The sequence below is a fragment of the Lontra canadensis genome, unplaced genomic scaffold (genome assembly GCF_010015895.1).
Source record: "Lontra canadensis isolate GAN:19392208 unplaced genomic scaffold, GSC_riverotter_1.0 scaffold3, whole genome shotgun sequence".
NCBI classification, from domain to species: Eukaryota; Metazoa; Chordata; class Mammalia; order Carnivora; family Mustelidae; genus Lontra; species Lontra canadensis.
Window position 1 is genome coordinate 42,285,503 of NW_022630997.1, and position 14,495 is coordinate 42,299,997.

The 14,495-nt window shown below is 40.1% G+C and overlaps 1 protein-coding gene across 7 annotated transcripts in view; it reads left to right on the top strand.

The window, feature by feature from the left end:
• The first annotated feature begins 238 nt into the window (after positions 1-238).
• The window catches only part of PPP3CB (protein phosphatase 3 catalytic subunit beta), a 54,282-nt gene continuing 40,025 nt past the window's right edge, over positions 239-14,495 (top strand). For 6 of the 7 annotated variants that reach the window (XM_032840448.1, XM_032840456.1, XM_032840464.1 and 3 more), the window contains exon 1: positions 240-370. In XM_032840448.1, coding sequence (XP_032696339.1) covers positions 286-370 — 85 coding nt within the window. In that variant the 5' untranslated portion in view covers positions 240-285. Of the gene's footprint in view, positions 371-14,495 lie in introns of all 7 variants that reach the window. The other variant, XM_032840482.1, reaches the window with a different exon arrangement.

Sequence of the window (14,495 nt, forward strand, 5' to 3'; positions counted from 1 at the left end):
ATAGATAGCCCGCCCTCTTCACTCTCTATTGTTTCTGCCTGCCCAGAATTTTAACCTGATCCCTTGGCCTCGTCCTGTTTCTCTCCCAGCCTCAGTAATTTTGCCCAGGTCCCTAGAGTCTGCCCCGCCCCCGCCCCCGCAAAGCGCGGTGCATGCCGGTCTTAGCCCCTCTGTAGGGAAAGGGTCCGCCATGTTCCCCGGCGGCGCCGCCGCTTGGCTCTGGTAGCCGCCGCCCCCGCCCCCAACCCCGCCCGGCCCAGCGCCTAGCCGAGCCCCGGGCCCAGCATGGCCGCCCCGGAGCCGGCCCGGGCTGCACCGCCCCCACCCCCGCCCCCGCCGCCCCCTCCCGGGGCTGACCGCGTCGTCAAAGGTGAGAGGTGGACGAAGCCCTGGGGGCCTGGCCTGAGGAGCTGTGTGTGAGGGCGGGCGGGAGACCGTCCCCTCCGGAGCAGGCCCGGAAGGGCGGGCGAGTGACTGGCTGTCTCCCTTGGGGAGTGGCCCCTGGGCGGGCCCCTGCTGGGCTGGGCTGAATCGGTAGCGGTGGCTCCACGGTCTCTCCTGCCTTCAGGCCGGAGACCGGGGTTTCGCTCTTGTGGTCTCCTAGCCTTAGGGGTGAGTCTCCTAGCCGCATTGAGCCCTTTTCTTTTTTCTCCTGGGCCTGTCAAAACGGCCCAGAGGCCGCGATTAGCTTCCTGCCCCGCGACAGCTGCACGCCTGGCTTCCCTGGGCGGACCGAGGGGCTTGGAGACCTTCAGCCACGCGGGGTCGGGCGATGAGCAGTCAGAAATCACCTCGGCTTTGGCCCACGCCTGCTCCCCAGTGACAGCCGTCAGCCCGATTCGCGCCTAGTTAGTGCCAGCCGCAGGGGTTCGCGCTTGGCCCTCAGGTGTCACTCCACGCGGAAACTGGGGAAACCATGTGGGATTGGACAAGGGTGAAGAGACAGGCAGGATTTGGGGGGCCCGGCCTTATGTGCCGAATAGATGGAAATAAGGCAACATAAAAGGAAAAAAAGCGGCTTGTGGATAGAAAAAACCATTTACTTAGAAAACCGGCCAACACTGGTCAAAGGCCAAAAGGGGTAACCCCTCACCTTGCGAACAAACACCCATAGAAGAAAAAATTAAATATTTCTCAGCTGGGACAGAATTTATGTTTACCCACAACAGATCAGCAGATTAATTTAAAATAGAATACTGAGGGGAAATTGTTGCTTAAGATTTCCATGCTCTCACAGAGCCATCAACTTCAAACACCGATGTGGAGGTGAAAAACAATCTGAAATGGTTTTTCTTTACTGTGTAGCTTGGTCAGTAAATTGACATCATTTTAGAATAAAGTTTTCTTTGTTGTATTACGTTTCTTTTGGAAGGCCAGATACTTCTTGTTTTCATTCAGTTTCTCAAATATACTGACACAATGTTTAAACACTGTTAGTCCAGTTTTTGAAATTTGACCAGATATGTTTCTATTAAAATACTTAAAAACAAGAAAGCCTTTTCCTTTGTGTTTTTTTAATTTTAACTTTTCTTTTTTTAAAATTAATTAATTAATTAAAAAAAGATTTTATTTATTTATTAGACAGACATATCACAAGTAGGCAGAGAGAGAGGAAGGGAAGCAGGTTCCCTGCCGAGCAGAGAGCCCTATGTGGAGCTCCATCCCAGGACCCTGGGATCATGACCTGAGCCAAAGGCAGAGGCTTTAACACACTGAGCCACCCAGGCGCCCCTATTTTAATTTTTCAATTTGAGCCTCCTTTAATAATAACACTGATATGTATCCAGGCTTGTGTAGACAATTTTTAAAAGTTAGTAGTATATCCAGTTGGATCAGGCCTTGGAATGAGCTGAATAAAGAGTTTATGGAATCCTTGTCCTGAGAAATCTTTATAAAAAGAGAAGGGAGAAAAAACAAAGATTGGTAGTTCAGACTGGTTGTCCTACAATGAAATCCCTGAAGTTCTGTGGGGTTTGGGGAACAGAGACATGGGCAGCCTCTTCATTTTCTGACTGTATCCATGTTGTATTTTCATTCCTGGAGGCACTTTTCACCTTACTATTAGATAGGACAACTAGTCACATTCCCGAGCAATGACTTTGTGCTCTCCTTATGCTTGTGAATCTTCTTGTTTTTTGTTACATATATGATAATGTTTTCCTGTATTGTACTGCTTTAACACCATAAAAATAAGATTCCAAACAAGGCATATTCCCTTAAGGGTGAGTTGTGAATCCAAGATGGTCACATTTGTAGATTATTGATATGGAATAAAAGTCATTTGATTTAGGTAAATAGGAAAGGAACTTGTTGGTGTAGAAAATTATAGTTAAATAGAGCTCATAGGTGTAACATCTCATGTGCTTATTATATTCTTCACCGAGACAACTTTCATTTCTTTATGGAATTTGTTAGCAGCTGGAATGCCTGATAAGGATCGCATGTTTAGAGATGGTGGCAACAGACTGGTTTCCACTGCTCATGGGGTCTCCCTTCTGGCTTCCTCAGAAATTACTGGGAAATACACCTTTTATACAGAAATCTGGTTTTGGATTTCATCTTCAGGGTTCTTGCCTACCTTCTTTGAATAATTGTACCATCATGTTATATTTGATGATAGAGAACACCCTTGTCAGAACATACATGACCACAGTGCTCCTTAAACTTAAGTTCAACTTATTAAAATCTTGTAAGTTTAGTATGTGCTAATTTTGTATCTGTATCATTTCATAGAAGTAATATCATGGAGACCATTGTTGGCATTGAATACAAGTAGTCTTTTATTCCCTGAACCTTTTCCTTGTTGTTTCTAAATTTTATACTTTTATACTTTTTAGTCAGGAGGCCTATATTTTATGGTCATGATAGTTTCAAAAGGGCTGTAGACCTTTCTGTGTTTAATATCATGTGTCTAAAGTTCATATGAAGTTTGAAATCTTGGAATATTGTAGGTGATTCATGTATTAATTTAATTAGCTTTTCACTGACATTAAAATTATTAATGGTGATTCCATATTGCTGATTATGAGTGATTAGGTTTCCTGGCTAGTGAAAGCAATTTCTTTTTCTTTCTTTCTTTCTTTTTTTTTTTTTTCCAGATTGTATTTATTAGAGAGCAAGAAAGCATGGGAGGGTAGGGACAGAAGGAGGGGGATGAGCTGACTCCCTGCTGAAAATGGAACCGATGCTGGGTTTGATCCCAGGACCCCAGGATCATGACCTGAGCGGAAGGCAGAACCACCCAGGCTCTCCACCAGTTTTATTTCTGAGCCTACTCCAGCTGCTGCTGGCTTAGGTCAAATTCTTGTGTTTGAAAGTTGCTGTAGCCCAGTGGTTTAGATGAGATAGTATGCCCTCTTAAGTATTTCCCATTATACATTTTTCTATTCTTCTGCTAAGATAAGTTGGAAATAAGAAAATGCAAACAAACTAAGAAAAAGGGCTAATTGTATCTGCATGAGTGCTTTAACTGCCACATCAGCAAAATTGCTATGGGTAATTAAAGCATAAAACCCTGAATTTATGTATATTGCTCTCCCTCCCCTCCCTCCCCAATTTACTTGATTTGAATTATCCAGATACTACCCTACCTTTTATTTCCAGATATTTTAAAAATGTACTTTCTATATAGATGTGGTCCCAGATTTGTAAAACTCTGTTGTCTCTTGAGATCATTGAATCTGTTAGTCTTGGTAAAAGAATCCACATTTATCATTTAGAGAGCATTGTCTATATCGTGTATGTTCAATTTAGTATGCACACTGTGACTTTCCTTTGCATTCAGTATATTTTCTTTATTTCCTAGGTTATATTAACCTTATCTCTTAAATTATCAGACTTTCAGATTAAACCAAAATGCTGAAGAGTGTGTGTGTGTGTGTTAAGTTTTTAAGCTGATATATTTCAAATAGGGCAGCTTCGCAATTCATTTCTGTTCTCTTACCAGCTGCCCTGCTTGTAAGTCTGAGGTCATTTGGCTCAAGTGTTTTCCAGTAGGTAGCTTTATTAGGATTGCTTATTTTCATTACAGATTGTTAGATGACCCACATAGGTCTTTGGGTCACATGGCTACTTCAGTGTTTCTTGCTAGTTCTATTTCATCATATTTTAAAGTAACTTGAATTTTAATTTTTTGTTTACTAAGTGTATTTTGTGGATTTACCTATCTAAAAAGATAACTCTTGAAAATGATTTTTTCTTTTTCCTTCCACCCCCATTAAACTGTTAAGCATTCTAAAATAAATCTTCAGTACCATGTGTCCTAGAGAAAGCAAAGGAACAGAGAAAATAGTGTCTGTGAGTGTGTGTATATGAGAAAGACAGACAGAAAGAGATGGAGGGAGGGAGGGAGGAAGGGAAGGAGAGAGAACATTGTGGTAACAAGTCATCTTAGAAGGAAAATGCCAAGGAAGAAATATAGCTGCTCAGTAGTAAGGCAAAAGCTTTAGATTCCAGAGTTATTGAATGAATTAGCAAGAGCTGTTAGGAAAAGTCTGATGAAAAGAATCTTGATTTATTAAATGAGATGTATTTTAGTACCAATCAGATGACTTCATTTTATCATAAAAATGTTTATTTATACACAGATAAAATTAAGTGAAGATAGTTGGGCATCCTTCTATGTTATGTAATATTTATTTTGGAACATCAAAGTAATCAAATAGCAAATGTTTATTAAATGCCTGCTGTATGCTAAAAACTGTAGGGAGACAACAGAAGTATAAAAAAAATGAGGGGCGCCTGGGTGCCTCAGTCGTTAAGCATCTGCCTTTGGCTCAGGTCATGATTCCAGGGTCCTGGGATCGAGTTCCACATTGAGCTCCCTGCTCTGCAGTAAACCTGCTTCTCCCTCTCCCACTCACCCCACTTGTGTTCCTTCTCTCGCTGTGTCTCTCTGTGTCAAATAAATAAGTAAAATCTTCTAAAAAAAAAAAAAAGAATAAGAAAAACAGTCTTAGTCCTTGGAGAAAAAAGTATTCATGAAATGTTGTTTGTATATGTCATAAGGGTGGGTGCCATTAATAATTGCCAGATAAGTGACTGAGCCAGTAAGAGAGTACACAGGAGGTACTGATGACTCTGGAGTGGAATGGTCTAACAAGAGTTTATATAAGGAAGAAGGAGGCCTTGAAGGAAGGGTAGGATTTAAATAGCCAGAGGATTGGGACCATCTATGTGCAACATTTACTGAGTACCTGCTTTGTACCAAAGCATAATAGGCATTGAGGAGACACAATTTAATTAGATATAATTAAGTAAGATTCTCTTGGAGTGCTGGCAGTCTAGTGGGGGAGGCATTATTGCAACTAAATAATATAACAAGGTGTGTACGAAGTGCTATTGGAACTGTAAAGAAGAAGTTGACTTTTTCTTATTTGGAGAGAAAGCATCAATGAGAGGATTATGCTTTGAGGTAGGGCTTGAAGGGTGAGTAGAATTTTTCCAAATAGAAGGTAGGACTGGAGTAGAGGCAACAGCAGCAGAAAGGCATGGATGGAGTTTGGGGAAAAAGCTTGAAATTGTATGACAGTAGTGTGTAAATGCTTGGCTGTGAGTGGCGGGAGATGACATTAGAAACCATCTTTGGTATACTAAGTTGAGGAGCTGAAACTAAAGCTATCAAGCAGTATTGCCTCTGGATGATGACGAGGCTTTGGAGTTCAATTGTCTGGGTTTGAATCCTAGGTTACCTTAATAACCTTTTCACTGTGGACAAGATACTTAATATCACCAAGCTTCAGTGTTCTCATTGGTAAAATTGAATTAATAAAGTATTTTTACAGGGTTTTTGAAGGACTAATGGTGATGGTCCATGTAAAGTATGTACCTCAGTGCATAGCGTGGCACACAATTGTCTCTTGCGATTATTGAATCTGTTAGTATAAGAATCCACCTTTATCACTTAGAGGGCACTGTCTGTATTGTGTGTATGTTCATTTTAGTACGCACACTGTGACTTTCCTTTGCATTTGATATATTTATTTCCTAGGTTATATTAACCTTCTCTTAAATTAACCAGTGGTAGCCGCCATCATATTTATTGAAGGTTTTAAAATAGAAGATTGACCCAATATCTTGGTTTTTGAAATGTAACATGGTATTGTATAGAACAAAATATTAGAAGGGGAGAGGCTTAAATCAGGGTGTCAAATTAATTATTAAATTTTAGCAAGAGAATTCTGAGTGTTGTAGAGTGGGCAAAATTGAAAAGATTGTAGTAATTCTAGGTCGGGGGGTAGTCCTTATTTAGCATCTTAGGACCAAAGTAGTCCAAGTGCAGAATGACCAAAGCATGTATTAAGGAAAAGAGGAACCATATATGATGCAAATTCTGAATAATTTTAGAAGTAGATATATTGGGGGGCCTGGGTGGCTCAGTTGGTTAGGTATCTGTCTTCGGCTTGGCTCATGATCCTGGGGTCCTGAGATCAAGCCCAGCGAGGGGCTCCCTGCTCAGCGGGGAGTGTGTTCCTCCCTCTCCCTCTGCTGCTTTTCCCCATACATGGGCGCATGTTTGCTCGATCGTGCTCGCTCGCTCTTTAAATTTTTTTTAAAAAGTAGATATATTGGATCAGTTATTGGGTAAGCTAACAGGTAGAAGACCAAAACTTTTTAAGGAAACGATCAGACTAATTTTGCTTTAGGGATTGATTAAATTGAGCAATTGTAGTTAGAGGCAAAGATTGGAAAGACATGTAAAAGACTGAAATGGTCAAAGAGGGAGGGAAGGATCTTAGAAATACGTTTGTGGCTCCCCCCCCTTTATTTTTTAGTTCTTAAGATACTACCCCAAAGTTTTGAGTAGGTTAATCTAGCAGTGTTTTGTACAAACAAGAGGGAGGGAAAATAGAACTGAGTTAGATTTTTTTTTTTTTTTTAGTACACAAAGCAGTAAGTACTTGAACTAGCATTGCAGCAAGGGAGATTTAAGAAAATGAAGAGAATTTGAAGAATTAGTAGGACTTGGAGTCTTGGAAGAGAACAATAACACCAAAATTTCAGGTTCCAGTGAGAGAGAGGTGATAACCATGTCAAAAATAAGACATGAAGGGGAACCAATTTTGAGGGAAAGGTACTATATTCAAATACCACCACAGATTAAAATGAACCCAAGGGATACCTTGAAATTTTGAGGACTGTACTGTAGGATTTATTGAATCTTTTTTTTTTTAGAGCATGTGGTCAATGCATGGCACCAGGGTGGGATTATACCCATTTTCATGGTGAGGAAACTTTTGATGACTCTTGGAGCCAGAAGACATTGTCATTTTGTTGGTATAAGACAGATTGTATTGGAGTAGCATTCTGAAGACCTCAATTTCAACCATGGTTCTACCCCTTACTAGTTGAAATACCTTGAGAAAGCCATTTAAGTTCTCTGAACCTCTTTCTGTTTATTATTTATTTATTTGATTGGTGGGGGGGAGATCACAAGTAGGCAGAGAGGCAGGCAGAGAGAGAACAGGAAGCAGGCTCCCCGCCCAGCAGAGAGCCTGATGAGGGGCTCGATCCCAGGACCCTGGGATCATGACCTGAGCTGAAGGCAGAGGCTTAACCCACTGAGCAACCCAGGTGCCCCAAGTTCTCTGAACCTCTTATCCCATTTATAAAATGGGGATAAAACCTGCCCTACCAAACTTCCAGGATGCCTCTGAAAATCTTACAGGTTTATGTATGTCAAAGTACATACTTTGTAAACTGCAAATAAAGCAGTATAAATATATTGTCATTGCTATATACATTAGTGTCCAGATATACAAGTATTTTAAAAACTATATCATTAATTCAGTAACTGTTGATTAATAGCAATGCTCTAATCCCCAGATATGTAGTGATGAAAGACATAGCTCCCTCCCTTCAAAGAGTTCATAAGCACATGGGGGAGATATATTTACAGTGCAATTAGTAAGCGCCATGATATAGATGTGGATTATAGGCTATGATATAGGACCACAATGGAAGGGACACCATTAACTTAGTCTGAGAACATGAGGAAAAGTTTTCAAGAATCGGAACACTGAAATGAGGTTTAAGGACAAGAAGTTAGTTAAAAGAAAAAATGGTAATAGTGTACCCCCAAACAACAGGGCATGAAAAAGTACAGAGATTTTTAAAAAAGATATAATTTAAAAAAAGAAAATAAAGTTTCTGGAGTGTAGAAAGTATCTGGAATGTGAAGTAGTGACAAGATTAGAGTTGGAAATGTAGGCAAGGTTCAGGTTATAAGGGATCTTGCATGCCATCTGAAGATAAAGAATTAGGATTTTGTATAATAAAGCCAGTTCTGAAACAAGAGAAGGTTAAGATTTGAATTTTAGAAAGAATATACTGACTGTAGTAGAGTAGGCAAAATTTGAAAGATTGTGTAATTCTAGGGGGAAAAATCTTTACTCAGTGTCTCAGGACCAAAGGAACAGATCAGAGAATTATATAGGATTTATTGGCCATATAGGGTGAGGAATAAAGGGAATTCTAGGGTAATTCCTAGTTGGGTAACTATTGGTAATGGTTTAGAGGGAGAAATCATACCCTAAATTCTGTACATAGTAAGTTTGAGATATGTATTGAACATCCAAGTACAGATATTTGATAGTTTACAAAGGATCTGGAGTTTAGGGGAGAGATCTAGACTGAGCAATCTACTTGAGGGTCCTCAAAATGTAGATTTTAGTTGAAACTATGGTTATGAATGAGATCTCTAGTTCAGAAGAGTGTGATAGGAGGGCTAAAGACAGAATCAGGACACGCATTTAAAGATCAGGTAAAAGACTAGAAGCCCATGAAATAGACCAATCAGTTGTGACCAGAGAAGTATAAGAAAGACCAGGTGAGTGATTTCAAGAACCCTAAAGAGGAGAGAGCTATAGTGGAGGAATAGAGCAGAAGCCAGAAAAATATGGACTGAGGAAAATAGACAAAAAGTGAGAAAATGAAGATACCCATTGTAGATTTGAATACCCTTTCAAGAAACTTAATTGTCAAAAAGGATATATATGGCAGAAGCAGGGATGAGTCAGGGTTACTTGTTTGGATTTTTAGATCTTAAAGATGTGTAAGTATGTTTATATGCTCAAAGGAAAGACCCAATGGAGAGTCAGGCAGAGGAAGCAATAAGACCATGGGAGGGATGGGGAGGGTGACTGAAGTTAAGAGGTTGGGGGAGTGGGATGCAGGAACCAAATAGAGTGTTTACTAAAGGACAGGAGGAATACCTCTTCCCTGAAATGGGGAGAAATTTAAATACACATACTAGGGCGCCTGGGTGGCTCAGTTGGTTAAGCAACTGCCTTCGGCTCAGGTCATGATCCTGGAGTCCTGGGATCGAGTCCCACATCTGCTTCTCCCTCTGGCCCTCCCCCATCTCATGCTCTCTCTCTCATTCTCTCTTTCTCAAATAAATAAATAAATAAATAAATAAATAAATAAATAAAATCTTAAAAAAAAAACACATACTGGTGTAGATGTGGATGGAGAGGAGCAAGAAAGTGAAGTTTGGTCTGAAGGCCTCGATTTTCTCTGAAATTGGACACAAAGTTGATAACCGAGTAAGAGATAAGGTTGAGTGAAGGGTTCAGGAAAGAGGAGACCATTTGAAATCTCCCCTGAGGAGTATGTGAAAGAGAATATTTAATAGGATTGCTGAGAAATGCACATGACTAAGGTGAAGACCATGAATTTGTAGTAGCACTGGGCCATTTTGATGACTTTATACTAAGCACCCAAGTTTAGAAGCCAACTCATCCAAGAATTGCAGTTTTCACTTACTGGTGGAATAGGACAAAATAGGACAATTTAGGATGTTGTTTAAAAAGTGGGTAGATGATGGAACACCTTTAAAATTGTAAGAAGCAAAGGGATCCAGAAGGGAGTTGATAAGGAGGGCTGTCCAGTTTCTTTCTTTCCTCTTTCTTTCTTTTCTTCCTTTCTTCCTTCCTTCCTTCCTTCCTTTCTTTCTTTCTTTTATAAAGATTTTACTTATTTATGTATTTATTAGAGAGAGTGAGTGGGGGTAGGAGCAGAGGGAGAAGGACAAGCAGACTCTTGTACTGTGCTCCGAACCCGACACGGGGCTCAATCTCAGGATTCCAAGATCATGATCTGTGCCGAAATTAAGAGTCACTTAACAGACTGAGCCACCCAGGCACCCCTCCAGTTTCTTTTTTTTTTTTTTTTTTTTTTTTTTTAAAGATTTTATTTATTTATTTGACAGAGAGACAGAGATCACAAGTAGGCAGAGAGGCAGGCAGAGAGAGAGGAGGAAGCAGGCTCCCTGCCGAGCAGGGAGCCCGATGCGGGACTCGATCCCAGGACCCCGAGATCATGACCTGAGCCGAAGGCAGCGGCTTAACCCACTGAGCCACCCAGGCGCCCATCCCCTCCAGTTTCTTAAATTGAAGAACAGATGGAGTAATGGGAGTGGAACTGGAAGGATAGGAGGTTTTAATCATGGAGCGAGAGATTGGAGTCCAGAATTTAAGAGGCAGAGCAGTAATTATGGCCAAGGCTGAGGAATTGAAAAACATCTTAGTGCCTTTTTTTTTTTTAAGGTTTTATTTATTTATTTGGCAAGAGAGAGATCACAAGTAGGCAGAGAGGCAGGCAGAGAGAGAGGGGGAAGCAGGCTCCCTGCTGAGCACAGAGCCCGACGCAAGGCTCCATCCCAGGACCCTGAGATCATGACCTGAGCTGAAGGCAGAGGCTTAACCCACTGAGCCACCCAGGCGCCCCAGAACATCTCAGTTCTTAAGTTTTACATAGATCATCCCACATGGACTTCGATGATGGGCTTGAGTGGAGAAGGCTTGTTGAAGGCTTGGAAGCCAGGAACCGGAGTTTCGTGTGACAAATGACTAGAAGTTTAGTAGATGGCAGGGACAAGGATAAATTAGCTGGAAGGCATGAACCCCAAAGGAGAAGATACTTTTTTTCTTCATTGGAGTGATGAATTGGAAGTGGTAATGTGGAGCTGCACTAAGACCAAATCCTTCTCTGGTGAGAGTAGTAGAGTGTGGAAAAATGTGCAGCATCCATTTTGAAAAAAGTGTCTGAAAAATGCTGTCCTTCAGGGTAACTAAGATTTAATTAAGCTAGAGAGATGATAGCATTACATGAAGATCTTAAGAGGGTGTGTGTGTGTGTGTGTGTGTGTGTGTAGGGGGAGAGCGGTGAGTTAAAAAACATAAAATGGGTATTCAAAATGAAAAGGATTGAGGGGAAGGAGAACTGCCAGAGATGGCCTGGTGTAAAAGAAATACAGAGAAAAATTCAGAAACATAGATGATAGGAGGGACTTTATTTGGATAGTTACCAATAATGGTAATGATGAGAGGCCCAAGTTTCTGACTGATACTTTATAGTAAAGTTTTTCAGTTGGCGTAGGTTGCAGGCACTCCACTTGGTGTTGGGGGGCCTCATGGGACTAATAATTTGTAGCCTTTGCTTAGAGTTGGGGTACAGGTTAATTTCTAGGGTCCCTTGCCCAGTAGTAGAAAAAGAAGTATCTGTGGCCTTCCCCCATCCCTGATCAATATGTATCCCTGACTTATTTTTCCAATTGCCTAACTTAAAACTTCCTATAGACATTTTTTTTAAGTCACTTTACGTTAAATCTGGATGAAACTAGCTTGTGGATGTTATTGATTACTGTACAAATATGCGCTTCATTCCAAAATTTTCCAACAGAACAGTTATATCAAAATGAATACTACTAAATCAAGTTTTCTAGTGTTGGAAACTTGGTGATTTGTGATTATCTTGTAGCTCTTTAGCTTATTCCAGCTAATCCTTCTTTTAGGCCACGTTAGTTTTTGACTGTTTACATTATATTTACATATATTTATGTTCTCCTTTTTCCCTATCACAAATATAGAAGAGTAGGAAAAGTAGTCTGAAAACAAGGAGAGGGCGCCTGGGTGGCTCTGTTGGTTTTGTCTACCTTCCGCTCAGGTCATGATCGCAGGGTCATGGGATCAAGTCTTACATTGGGCTCCCTGCTCAGCAGGGAGTGTGCTTCTCCCTCTGCCTTCACCTCATGTCAACCTCTCATGCATGTGTGCATGTAAAAATAAATAAAATCTTTTAAAAAAGAAAAGGAGAAAAAAATATACAGGAAGAAAATCCTAGAAAAGCAGGAATAATTGACTGAAGATGAATTAGAAATAAAAAGAAAAACCATTTAAAAGCCTGAAAATAGATGGGAATACTTTAAAATGCCTTAGGAATTACAAAACAAAGTAATAGTTGAGAATATTAATTTTTAATGAAAAAACTTTTTTTTTAAAGATTTTATTTATATATTTGAGAGAGGGAGAGCACAAGCAGGGGGCAGAGGCAGAGGGAGAAGGAGAAGCAGACTCCCCACTAAGCGGGGAGCCTGATAAGGGACTCGATTCCAGGACTCTGCGCTGGGATCCTGACCTGTCAAAGACAGACATCGAACAGACCCAGCCCCACGGGTGCCCGAAAAAAAAAGTTTTTAATTCTCTAGACCAGCAGGGTTAATAATTGACCTCCATTAGCTAAATCCTATTTGGTTGGCTTTCTTTTGCCTGGTCAGATCACCTTCCACAGCTCCTTTCTCCTAATTCCAGAGAGGACATCCCTTTTCCCTCTTATATCTTTCCACAAGACTTTTCTTATGTACTGACATACCAAAATGTACTCTTAATGATGAAGTCTTAGAATATAGATGAGGTTCAATGACATAGAGTTTGGAGCTGATGGACAAGAAAGAATTATTGAGATGTCTTTGGTGCAAAATGGTGGTTTATTAAAGCACAGGGACAGGACGCGTGGGCAGAAAGAGCTGCTGCCCTGGGTTTGTGAGGAGTGGTCCATTATATACTTGTAAGTTGGAAAGGGGGTTAGGGATGGCAGAAGTCTCTAAGGAATTTTGGAAGCAAGGTTTCTTGTACCTTGAGGGGCTAGCCATTGTTTGGGAAAAAGGTTATTCATTACCGGCAATAAAACCTTTTTGTGAGACCCTTTAGATACATGTCAGTGGGACAGAAGCTTGGGAATGTTCATCAACACTATCTTAAAGGGTTTAGAGATAAAGTTTTCAAAGGAATTGTTAAAGTAGACTTAATAGGATCCTGGTTGGGGATAGGGGCCTGTCAGGCTAGGATTGCCCTTTGCCCTTAGCAAAGCTCCAAGTGGAAGCAATTGTGTCCCTAGAAGAATGTCTCTCTGCCTGTTTTAAGGGCTTGTCAGTGGGTAAGGAAATACAATAATTTTTCTTCTGCCTCTGTTTCCCACATCATTTAGAAACTTCATTTTCTACTTTCAGTGTTGTGTTGTTAGAACAACACTGATCTTACTGTAGTTTTCATCTTTCATTTATGGTGGCAGTTCTTTACCCTTCCACAATGTATACATTCCTTAAAATGTATCCCAGCTAGTTTTGAAATGTAAAAGTATGCCTTGGGATGCCTGGGTTGCTCAGTTGTTTGAACGATTTACCCTCTGCCTTCTCCTGAGGTCATGATCTCTGGGCTTCCTGCTCAGTGGGGAGTCTGCTGCTCCCTCTCCTTGTGCCCCTCCCCCACTCATGCTGTCTCCCTCAGATGGATAAATAACATATTTTAAAAAGAAAAAAAACTCAAGCATGCCTTGAGTTGAGAAGTGGAGAAGCATAGGTCTATAGATGATTTACCCATGAGCATGAAGGCAACGTATACTTTTTTTCAGGTGAATAAAGACATTCGGGTTGTTGGTTAAAAAGTGGCAACACCTCAGTGTGAATTGCAGTGGGACATTCACAAATTGTATGAAAACATTCAGTAACATTGGTGACTGGTTGAGTTGAGAGGATGGGGAATGGTGTCCCAGTTGGGTTTTTAGGAAGTTATATATTTTGAATAAAAGTCAGACAGTAGTAAAATTATGTTGTTATTAGAAAGTGTACATAATTTTTAATGCATCATCTTAAACGGTATCTGTTTTCTTGAATAGAGTGATAAAAAAATTCTCTTGGCCTGTTGAGAAAAATATGATTCCATCTTAATCTCAAAAATTCATACTTGAGATATTTAACCTTTTCATTTTTATAATGTCCCAAAGTAACTTGTGATTTCTTTAGTAATCAGTTATTAAAATCTGTAGTTTTTAAACAGTTGATTTATTGATAGGGTCAAATTTGGTTTATTTAATCTCTGGCTAGAGAAAAAAAATAACTTTAACAGAGGTTTTTTTTTTAATTCTTATTTTTATTTTATTTATATTTATTTTTATTATTTTTTATAAACATATGTTTTTATCCCCAGGGCTTTTTTTTTTTTTAATTAGAATGTAGACATACTATATTTGGGGGGAACAAAATGTATTTTAATGCTTTGTTCCAAATGTGGTGAAAAGTAGTGGAAATTTATATGTTCTAATAAGAGAATAAGGAAGTTCAAATTTTATTTACTAAGTGTCAAAGAAAGCAAGAGGGATTGGTGATTTCAAAGCCTTTTAGAATTGGTTGACATCCTTCTGCCTTAATTCTTATTTCA